We start from the raw sequence: 12,118 nt of genomic DNA, 5'->3' as shown, positions 1-12,118 counted from the left end.
TCTTCAAATGGCATTAAAATCGGTGCATAATGATATGGATTTGAGACTTTTTAGCCAAGACTTGTTGTGACAAAAAACCCTAACTTAGTCCCACTTCTGAGGACCTTATACTCGATCAATTAGAAGAAGAAAAAAACATTGCCAGTGAATGTAATTCAGGCTTGTCTCCAAAAGTAGTATAGTAGCAGGGAAGCATCTTTTAGCAGATTGGGATGGTATCCAACCAGATTTATAAATGGCGTTCTGTGACATTGAAGGATGTTGTGAATGTAATTTCCCATCCTTGAAGTCCTGCCCATGAGTAGTGGGCTGTCTGTATACTTGTAGTGTGTCAGCCATGAATCTACGATGCAATTTACCCCGCTGCCGTCTTTCTCCCTCTTCCTCTTTTTATACCTCCCTCTATTTTATCCACATCCCAGGGCATCGGCTTTTGAAGAGATTCAATTTGAAGTCCTGTCTTGCATATTTCACGAGTCCAACCTGTTTTTATACCCTGTGCTCTGTTGTTCCTGTCAAGATGTTTTGTTGACATTGCATGGGAATGCCTGTGGTTATAATGGTCTCTGGTACTTGGCAACTATACATCCAGAGACCATCATAACCATGGGCAAAATGCTTGTAAATACAGAACACAAGTATTACTGTAGGCGTACTGTATTTGCAAGCAGTTTGTTCTTAAATCCTCTAGGGCGACTATCCTCGTTCGGTCTTAAAATTCAACACGATTAATAAAAGCCTACCCTTTTACAGCTGGAAGCAAGAAACTGAGTGTGCCATGTATTGTTTTTTCAGCACATCCTCATACCTAAACTGTTTTGGACGTAGGCGCCATAATAATGTGACCATAATCATGTGATTATTATATGTAACGCAACAGGCAAAGTTTCAAACATGTTGTAAACAATGTGAAACCGAATCAGGTAGGTTTAGGCAACAAAATACTTATTCAGAGTTAGTAAAACATCAGGGATTGGTCCAAAAAAACATAGTTACTTTAAAAAAGACAGTTGGATTTCGGTTTCAGGTGGGACAAAAATGTCTGCTGAGTGTACTGTGTTTGTTTGACCCCTCCACCACCCAACCTACCTCGTCACACAGAATTTGGCACTCTTACATCACTTCCTAATTTTCTCTTCGGTTAATTTCTACAGCCACAAAAGGTTGCTTCCTAACAAGAAACTTTATTATTCAATTGTCGGCCCGTATGAGCTGCTTGCATAATCCACACATACAGTCGTGATGACAAATGGTGTTTTATAGTCTAACCTTTAGTTTAGTTGTTTCACAGAACATAAAAAACAAATAACTTTGAAGAAATACATTTGAGGGTTTGGTAGAAACCTGTGGCGGCTTTATAAAACCACAACCAAAGTACATACGCAAATGTAGACACAAAAAGAAGTATATTTTTAAATATAGAAAATGACACAGAGGAATCCATTAAATGTAAATTTTCATTCTACAAAATAACTCCACAAAATTTGTTAGAGAACTGACCATGGGATGTTTTGTACAAAGGAAGATGAAGATTCTGTCTGTCTCATTAGATAATTATGGAAATGTGAATTGTTGGCAAAATAATACTTAAAACTATAAGTTGAATCTGTTTTTTATATTTTGTTTTAAACACAAATATACAGATTTGAAGAATGTTAATGTCGAAAATAGTCACCTCTATTAGATCACCCTGTGACTCCGATCACTCGCACTCCTTAAAAGAACTGAGTGCCTGCATGGGACTTTAAGACCTGAAGGCTGAGTCTCTGCTTTTCAGAGACATAAACTGGTCGACATTGATTTCAGTCAACTCCCAGTGCTTAGAATCTATGGATTACATAAAAAAATACAGAATTACAAACGACTTCTCTTTTATGCCAGGTTTCTTCTTATCTATTTTCCTCTTTTTTGCGTTTATAAATAAATAAATAGAGTTATTTATGAGCTGTGCTGTTCCACCTAAGGACGAGCAGTGCTGATTGGCATCTCAGTAACCAATCCATCACAGGATTCTTCACACAAGATGAATAGAAAGTACAATGAGGATGCTACACAGCATGCATTACCGCATGCCTGCTCATGGTGAATTCCACAGAGTACAGTTAGCCATGTTTGGGAAAGTAGTAAAGTTACTCCATGCATATTTGTCCTTTATTCAACTATTCAAATAGAACTTTATTACCTCATTCTTCCTTTTTTTTATCAACAGTTCATTACATTTTGGACCATTTTCTAATGTTCATTTGATCCCTGCTGTAGACAAACTAATCAATTTTATGATTGTTTCAAAGTGATGTTTTCCCTAGCATGCTTAAAGTCATGCACAAGTGCAGATGCTTTGACCTTTTGTCCTTGAGGAAAAAAAGGCATAGACATCGTCAACCATATGACTCCTCGAGTGTCTCTCTCATGATTTAAACATGCCATGGCTATATTTGTTAGCCATTGTACACAAAAGCTTCTTCAGTCACCATGGCCATGAGCGTGCTGCCGGTTCTCTGGAGATTACACTGTATACAGAAAGCAAGTAAAATGTTTCCACTGTCCTCGGCTTTAAAACAAGATGGTGGTTCTTGTGGGAGCGACGGTGCGGCAGATGTGTTTGGGTAGCGGATGTATCTTTCTGTTCGACCTTGCTCATGGAAAACAGATAGTAAAGACAAAATATATGTTCTGCTGATGAAAGGAGGCTCAGATGGATGTATCTGACTTCAGAGAGACACTATTCTATTTATTTTATACTTTAGGCCTTTTTCTCTCTCTAAGGGTCTGTCATTTTTTCATAAAACTTGAATGGATTGCCATGAAATCTTGTATACATTCATGGTCGTACAGAGGATGAAGCCCAGCTCAGTCAGTAGGGAGTTCAGTTGGGAACCGGGGGGTTGCTGGTTTATGTCCCCATACAGACCAAACTATGGTGGTGGACTGGTTGCTGGAGAGGTGCCAGTTCACCTCCTGGGCACTGCCGAGGTGCTCTTCAGCAAGGCATCAAACCCCCAACTGCTCAGGGCGACTTTCCCCCTAACTCTGACATCTCTCCATTTAGTGCACGTATAGGTACTGAGCATGTGTGTGTAAGTCAGGTCTCTGTGTAATAAGAACAGGGAAAACAATGTAATTTCCCACACTGTACACTGTAATTAATGAAGTATACCTTTTTATTATTACTTATGTGTCCACACTGTCTACTACTACATATAGACAGTTTACTCTCCTTAGTGTTCACACAGACACTCTCTCATTGTACCCCTGACTGCGCCGACCAGCATAATATATTTTATAAATGACACAAAAAAGTGAAAGTCAGTGGAGTGTCCCATCCTGAACCCCTGTAAATGCGTGTTCACAGGGAGGTTAATAGAAGGTTACGCCAATGCTAATTTGAAACAGGCTGTGTATTTTAATAGCTATTTTGTTTAGCTGTCGGAGAGCTTATTAAATGAACTGGAATGAAAATGATTTACAGTCCAAAGAGAAACGGCAAAGGTGCAAAACTGTCAGGACAGTTGTATCTGTATTTTTCTTGCAGCTGGCACTACGTCATATTTTTCCTGCTTGAAACTGTTGAAATTTCATATACAGTTGTATTATATGTATGTAGCAGATTGTGATGGGATTTGTTTCACCTGTTCCCCAGCCTAGTGTCACCTGTCTCTCGTTACCTCTTGTGTTTAGTCTCTGTGCTTTCTGTGTCTGTTGTTGGTTGATCGTCATCGGTCATTCATGGTCTGTCTGATTTCTGTCCTGCGTTTTTAGCTCTCCTTTTGTACTCGTTTCTCCCATTTTTCTGGATTACTCACCAGCTCAGCTTACTTGTTTGCAAGTCTCTTTGTGTTTCACTAAATCATTTTTCATTTAAACTGCTGCTTGATGCTCACTCCTCGCCTTCCTCCTCACAATGAAAGAATACTGAGATGTCATTGTTGGCTACAAATAAGTTCCTCTATATGGGAAAAAAGTAAAATCCATGTCATAGACTGATACAAAACTACTTTCTCGAGGACAAAACCATGGCAGTAAGCAGCTTGTTCAGGAATCTCATTTACTAAGACTTCTGCTGATATGCCTTTCTTCACATAATGCCCTCTTCAGCAACTCTTTGGCTGCATTCCACCAGAGGAAAGACCCTTAGAATCCCAGTAGTCACACAGCCAGATATCTAATCTCTGCTGCCGCACACCTCCACTGTGATGATGCGGCAAAATCAAGGTTAATGAAAGTCGAAGCAGCCCACAGCGACTGACTTCACACTGAAGAAACAATCAGTGGACCTCCTGCAGATAGTGGTCTTCCTGTCAGATGTCATCACCCTTACACACCGCTCAGTGGCTGAAGTCAGCACTGTGGCTCAATATTATCAGTATTTTAGACTCTCTCCTATGCGCCCTAGATGTTGAAGACCTTTTGAGATAGAAAACAGTTTAAGTGTAGACATCTGTCTATTTAGCTCATCATTTGTTTTTGAATATATAAGCTCTATTCGCACAAGATTAGTATCATCTGGAGACCTTATGTGACTTAGAAATGAACCCCATATGGAGGAATCGGGAGAGAAAGAGACTTGACGATGAGTGGCTAATATGAGGATTTAAATTTTCTAAAGCTGCACTCTTGGGTCTATGCACTGAATTGGGTCCAATAGAGAGGGCAACGCGCTGGAACCGTGCCATCCCGGTCCAAATACAGGTCCTCGCAACTCTGGGGGTAACCGGTTGTTTAAAGTGTTTTTATATAAGTAGAATCATTATCACTATAACTTCTTGGATATAAAATAGTTCAGGTTAAATCTTATTATACACCTGTAGGTCTGGTATATATCGAAGCTGTCCCCGAGTGCCGTAATGCATGTGTACTCAGGTTGACCTAAACTGTGCGATAACAGGCCGCCAGTATAATTTGATCTGCAGCATTTCCAGAGCGTCTTAGAGGTTGTTTTGGCTTTTTCTCCGCCAGTCGTTACGATTCAGCGTCACAGAAGAATAACTGCCAGGATCATCAACATTCCCAAGGTGCTTTGCATTGACTATTTATGGTTAAAAATGGGCGTGTACAGGGTGGAATAAGAGGCTGATTCACACTTGCGGATAATCTGGGATTTATAAAGAGAATATTGTTTACAGATTTTTTGTCGTGCGCTACTTTTGGTTTTTGGTCGTACTGTAGGTACATTTTTATTAAGCATCCCACGCACAGTTTTATAATTGAGACCCCTTGGGCTTATAAACTAATTAAAACATACCTATACTAAAGTATTATAGTCAATTTCTGCCAATACATCCCCCTAGAACCTACACACTGCTCCTTTAAGGGAATAATCTAAATATGTTTTCCGCCTGTGCTTATACACATACACATAAATAGAAAGCAGATGCATGGGAGAACACACTATATTCACACATACTCAGCATAAATATAGTACGGTTCACATCCCTGCAGTGCTGCAAAATGACACACGGCTGCACATATGGAAATTGTGCAGCCAGAAGCACAAGTGAAGCCTATACTCTTCATGCATCCCGATTCAAATCAATGTTGCATTGTAAGTTGTTGTCCAGGCGATACACTAAGTACAGAAAACACACACCAGATGTGAAATCACATCAAACTAAAGTATCAGCGTGTTAGAGAGAGCAGGAGACATCAGCGGGCACCGTGATTATATTTTGGTTGGACCGCATTAAGGCCGCTGCGCTCATCCGTCTCATCTTCCTGTGTATGGAAAGATGAGAGGAGAGAGAGACTGCATCCGGGGCTTTTATCTGCCTCGTCAGTCACGTTGACAGCTGGAACCGCTCAATCTCCTTACCTGGTGGAGGACATAGTGGCAGGAAGTGTGTGTGTGTGTGCGTGTAGGACAGAGAGGAGAGGATGACATAAAGCTTGACAAAAGGAATGACGATAAGAAAAGTAGATATGCAGAGAGGGAGAGTGAGTGACAGGCTTAGAAGTTGGAGGAAAGTTGTTTACAATACTGATGACAAAACTCTGCTTTACATAAATATACATATATATTTATATGTCATTTTATATGGAAATTTGTTTTACTGTGTCCCTTCATATTCCCATTTGAACAGTTTATCAGTGTGAGTAACTTTTGGGGTATTTTTCTTAAATCCAGCACCACGAATCCCAATGGTTGTCAGATTATCTCTTCCCCAGAACAAGTGTTCCTGCAAAATGCAAATAGGAACATTTAGGTCCACAACAATGAGCGGAAACATTGTGAGCAGAGACGGTTGGCTACACAGAACAACTCTCCTCTTAAAAGCAGTCCTCTGTTTTTCCAGGCAGGTCTATTTTTCGCACAAGAAAAACAACCGCTCACCTGCAAGCCGAGTGTTGGATAAGCAGACTTTATTTCTCTATTCATTATTCATTACTCATACAAGCTTAATTTTAGAAGCTGCAGGCCCAGCTACATCCCTGCTAAAGATACTTTCTCCTTGAGCTTATGTGCTGCCATGTGTGAGGAAAATGAGAAGTGAGCCTTTTGTGTAGGAAGAGGAAGCAGATGGGATTTTGCTGCTGTTTGTCTATTTTCATGTTTGAGGCCACGTACACACACAACTCACTCTGGACTAGGAAATATATGTATATATAAACTGTATATAAACTGATACACCCTTTTTTTTTTTTGCATTTAAATAAGACACATATACATTCGGCCGGTATGTAGAGGGGACATTTTCTCCTCCGTTAACTATTATTACTTGTCTCTGCAACTAAGACTTTGTCGTTTCTCTGAAGCTTTCTCCTCTGGGGAGAACACCCCAATGTGTTTCTGCAGCAGAAACAACTTAATAATATGGGTAATAACACACTGTGAACTAGTGTGCAAACTTGGCTCAAATTCAAAAGGAATCAGTACTTCAGGAAAATCTGCTGATGCTAAGAAGTTGCCCTTATAAAACATCTGTACGACAATTAAAATGCTGATGCAGAAACACAAGCAGGACTTGGCATTAAGTCTGAACATTTTTATTAATTAAATATTCAGATGTTGATTTATTTGTGCATATACTTATCATGCTAAAAGCATGGCTCCAGTCACGGCAATGTCGGTCAGTCAGTCCAACGCTATTCTTATACAACTCAATTATGGGATGGATTGCTGTGACATTTTGTGCTAGTAAAGTTTCTAGTAAATTTGGTGATCCTCTGACATTTTATCTACGGTCGACAGCAGGTCAAACATTTATTTATCTTGTCAAATATGGTTTCCAGATGGTGTGTCTTACTAGGGCCTCCATCAGTTTCACTTTTGTGGTTTTGAGGGAAATGTCTCAAACTATTGGATGGATACAATGTCCTCGCCGGTATGACTTGAAATGACTTTGGTCCAGATCCAAAATCATTATGTAATTTAACAAAGACACAAGGCATGTCATGTTTCGGTTTCCTTGTCATTGTGGATGTGCGTTTTGGTTGAAAGAATTTTGCTCTAATCATTCACTGCTAATAACGCTAGCATGACAGAAGAGCCTGTACTGCAGGGCCAGGCTTATGTTTAATGCAGCACAAGACCAATATGAATGATTAAAACCCAAGGCCATCACGTTCTAATGGGAAAGAAGACACTGAAATCCAAAGACAGAGACAAAGTTAGAAACCCCCTACCATTTTTTCCACTAAAACCGCAACACAGGAAAAAAGGGTGCTTGTTAAGGATAACAGAAGAGATTCTTCAGAAACAAGCAAAGCAAAACACAGCAGCACAGATTCCCACCCCCCCCTCTGTGTTTTACGTTCTTGTTTTATCACTTCATAAAAAAACGCCTCTCACACTATCACTCATACATGCAAACATTCCCACACATACAGGCACACATATAGTTTAAAAAACATAAAGACATTAGCTCTGTGTGTGTGTGTGTGTGTGTGTGTGTGTGTGTGTGTGTGTGTGTGTGTGTGTGTGTGTGTGTGTGTGTGTGTGTGTGTGTGTGTGTGTGTGTTAGTGTGTGTCACTATTGGCTGTCAACTTTTGTTTTTATCACATTTTCTTCTTTGAAGATTTTGCTGAAATAAATAATCGCTCTTGATCTTTTTTCACTCTTGTGGTTTTGTCAGCTGTTGTGTGCTGTACATTTTTACTCCGTTTCATTGTCTGCCAGTGTCTAGACTGACAAGAGAAGCCGACAGAACAGAGCAGGTAGACAGATGAACTGGCCCAGCACACAATTGGTAGCAGAGTGAGAGAGACCATAAAAAAGGTCAACTTCTTACCACTAACCCAGGCAGCCTGGAGAAGAGGTCAGAGCTCACCACGGATGCAGCAGCAACCTCACTCTGCATTTTCTCCTCCTTTCTGCAGCGATGACCTTCCTCCAGACTCGTCTATTGGGGAGGAAGGGAAGGGAGGAGAGGGGGAGCTGCAGAGTGAGGTCGAGTCACAACCACAGCCCGAGCAACAGCAGCAAGCAACTCAGCCACAGACTCAACCACCACAGCCCCAGCCCCAGCCCCAGTGTGAGTCCCTACCACAGACTCAGCCCGAAACCAAACCTCAGCCAGAACCAGAACCCGAACCCCAACCACAGCCAGCACCAGCACCAGAGCCTGAGACTGAGCCTCAGCCCCAAGTCAAGGTTCAGAGCGAAGAAGTGGCACAGGACGCCCCTGAAGCCCCATCACCTTGCAGAGAGGAGCAGCCAATCGTGCAAGAGAAGGAAACGTTGGAGGAAGTTGTGGAGGCACAGAGAAAGCAAGAGGGAGAGGAGGTAAAGGCCGAGCAGCGTGAGGGTGAGGCAGCACAGGAAGAAGAAGAGGAGGAGGAGGAGGAAGGGGGAGGAGCAAAAGGAGGTGGGGCGGGGAGGAGAGCCAGCCTGCATCACACGGCCTCGCCTTTGAGGGTACAGCGCAACGGGGCCGGCTCGCACTCTGCCACCTCCGACTATGAGCTCTCGCTTGACCTCAAAAATAAGCAGGTAGGGTTGTGTTGGGGATGGGGGGGGGTGTGTTGTTTGGATGAGGGAGCGGGAGGGCGGCAGGTACAGTAACTTGGCTTGTGTGTTTTGTACGTCTTGTGGTCTGACACGTTTGTTATGTTTCTGTCTGAGGAGGAAGACTTATGGTTTGGGAGAGAAGCTGGTGTTTGATGAGATTTGTATTTATTTTTTATATTTTTCATTGTTTGTCGTATTGATCCCTATTGGCACTTTTAGACTTTCCAAACTATCAACTGATGACGAGCTTCCTTTTCTTCATCATCGTGAACCATTATTATTGCCATGTCATTATTTCATCAACATCCTCACATGGCTTTCATCTTTCACCAGAGTTGGATTGTGAACGTATAAGTACTACATTATTTATCCCCAGGTATTTTACTGCTTTGTGGTATCTGAAAGTAAAGCAACTCATGTACATTAAGCTATACACTGTATTCTTTTGGCAATGATGCATACGTAGTCATACATCAGGGTAAAAGAAAGAGTACTGGATGTGCAACAAGTTGCGTTTGAATGTGCATGAATGAAAAGCCTTTTAATTATTCTTTTCTCTGCTGCTTCATGAGACCCTTTTTGGATGATGAAAAGCCCCCACTTCTATGAAGAATAAAAACATGTGCCTATCATCCGTTCTCATCTTTTTACAGCCGGTTAACCGATTTGGCCTGAAACGGATACGTCTATGAACTGTGACTGTATTCAAACACGCATTTTCATGTTCTCATGTTTCTGTTCTTATCATGCTGTTCATCAGGGGGCTTGGAAATCATTACATAATCATCTCCATTTCAAGAACCATCAAACCATCTGTTATCATCGCGCATTATCATCCAACTAACCAACATTCTTCAGTCAATGGATCTTCAACCAGGTAAGGCAGCAGTTTGGGTCTTACTTGTGGGACTCTCTGTGTGCTCCTAATCAGTTAGGTTTCCATGGAGATAAGAGCATCAACATTTTTATAATCGATCATAGTTTAAAGGGGCACTCCACTTTTTATTTTTTATTTTTTTTATACACAAAGTTCAGTTTACTAGTCACAAGGAGTACAACATAGCCTGTTAAAGCAGTTGTATAATGTCAGGGTAACCGGTTTTGGGCTTGAGACCTGAAATGTTAAACAGACTGTTTGCATTGCAAGTTTGAGGTTTGGGGTTTGTGTGGGCATTTAGGAGACAGCAAAAGGTCTAAGGAAATGCTGTTATGTTGCATTATGGGAAATGTAGGATCCAGTGTTTTTGAAGTTCGAGTGAGCTTAATCGACAATGGTTCTGGTTAGTTGAAGCCGTAAATAGAACAATTACACATCATACATGTTCTTTTGTCAGATTTTGCTATTTTTATGGATTAATTGATTTCTTTATGAGGCACAGAGGTTGCTGACCTTCCTCCCTTAAGTCTTGACTTCCATTACAGTCAGTAAATGCTTTGGCCCATTCAAGCACACTTCATCAACAACGCAGAGTCACTCTGGTGTTAAGTGTTTCTCAGCCCCTGGGCACCATCCACAGCCCGTGAAGATAAATCTATTCAGAGGTGACACTGTCAGAGTCGTTGGGATTGTGTTCTTCCGTGTCAACATTTTCAATTTAGTTAGCCAGAAAAAATGCTCCTGAAGCACTATGGCAGATGTTTACTAAAACACATCTTCCAAGCAGCAGTTGAAACAAATACCTAAGTGAGATGGTTGCTTCATTTCACTCTCTGTCGGCTCCATTTTCACTCAGTTTTGACTTAATTTTCTCACTCATTGCTTCCCTATTCGATACTAAGGGTTCTATTAACCTCAGCTCCTAACCTATGTCTACCTCCCACCTACGTTCTCACGCCTTTAATCTCTTCTCAAAGTCCCCCATCTCCCACTATCTCTCTGTCAACAATGCTGGAGATACACGATCAGCTAGATTGATCTTCTGTCTGTACAGCTGGGGGTGCAGGGGCTTGATGCATCTACAGATCAATGTCAGAGTAATTGGATCTGTTGGGCGATGCCTTGATTGCAGGGGAGGAAAATCATGACAAAGTGTTTGAGTGATAAATCCCTTCAACCTGAGCTTTAAACCATTTTTTTTTTTTGTGGTAAAATTGGTTTAAATGTAAAATTTCAATGATTTTAGATGATGCCCTATAGTAGAAAGCTAGTAAATGAACATGTTATTTCATGCCATGGGCAGTTACATTTTTTTCTAAAATCTCAAATGCACTTATAACAATTCTTATAATAAAATAATATATTTTTACACACTAAGGATTAATGAGAAAACAAGTGGCGTCAATACACTCTTTGACCTTCTTTCTCAAAAATGTATGTTATCTTCAAGAGTAGCAAATAATATTTTCAAATGGAAATGTTTATTAGTATGGCTGTTGATAAAAACACAAATGTTACATCAAAATGAATGAATAGTCCGTGGGGAGCTAGAACAAAATGTAGAATTGATGTCAAAGTCTCCGTCCTTGTTTAATCTCTGAATGTAGATGTCATTCCTGCCTAAATTATAAGTAATGAAGTACAACAATGGTTCATCCAAGTTGATATGTACGGTATTTTTATCAATCTCTCACATTTAAGGCAAATTTTGAGCAAATTAAAAAACAATGTGTGCATGTCCCAGGGCTGGATGAATGCGATCCATAAACATACAGGGACAACAGGAAAAAAACAGATACTGCAGGTAAATATTAGAAATAATTGGAGCTTCTGGTGAGCTCAGAATTCCGAGGCTGAGCTGAACAAAGGCAACCACTGCTACTAGCGAGTACGCTGGGTAAACCTTACGTCAACTATATAGTTAAAGTGATCTACTAAATAAATCCCAACAGAAATAAATGTCATTTTACAATACAATCTGAATTCCTTTTGAATTGTTAAGTTACCCAGTGTTTCTCTGACTCACTTGCTATCTGCATTGTCATTTGCTCCGAGTCTATTTGAACTCTCTCAGTCAACGCCATAGGAACACAACACCGTTTCTTCCTTAGAGACAAATTTACTTAAAAGCTCAGAACACCCACACGGGTGTTTTGAGTTAACCTGGCTGATTGGACCTCTTCCCAGGACTGTGGGTGTGTTTAGACTAATTGACATGTTCCTGAGTCTGTTGTTAGCTTTGTTGCACCTGTTACAGCAGGACAAATGAGACTTTAATAATCTTATTGGTAGATGA

The 12,118-nt window shown here is 40.7% G+C and overlaps 1 protein-coding gene across 5 annotated transcripts in view; it reads left to right on the top strand.

The window, feature by feature from the left end:
* Positions 1-12,118, top strand: part of iqsec3a (IQ motif and Sec7 domain ArfGEF 3a) — a 96,735-nt gene that overhangs the window by 37,678 nt on the left and 46,939 nt on the right. For 3 of the 5 annotated variants that reach the window (XM_034862978.1, XM_034862979.1, XM_034862980.1), the window contains exon 3: positions 8,315-8,927. The exons of 1 other annotated variant lie outside the window; for it this stretch is intronic. In XM_034862978.1, the coding sequence (XP_034718869.1) occupies positions 8,315-8,927 (613 nt within the window). Of the gene's footprint in view, positions 1-8,314; positions 8,928-8,961; positions 9,823-12,118 lie in introns of those variants that run through there. One more of the 5 variants, XM_034862982.1, reaches the window with a different exon arrangement.

This window comes from Etheostoma cragini, chromosome 23 (assembly GCF_013103735.1).
Source record: "Etheostoma cragini isolate CJK2018 chromosome 23, CSU_Ecrag_1.0, whole genome shotgun sequence".
NCBI lineage: Eukaryota > Metazoa > Chordata > Actinopteri > Perciformes > Percidae > Etheostoma > Etheostoma cragini.
The sequence above is the reverse complement of the archived record's forward strand: the minus strand, read 5'-3'. Positions and strand labels throughout refer to the sequence as shown.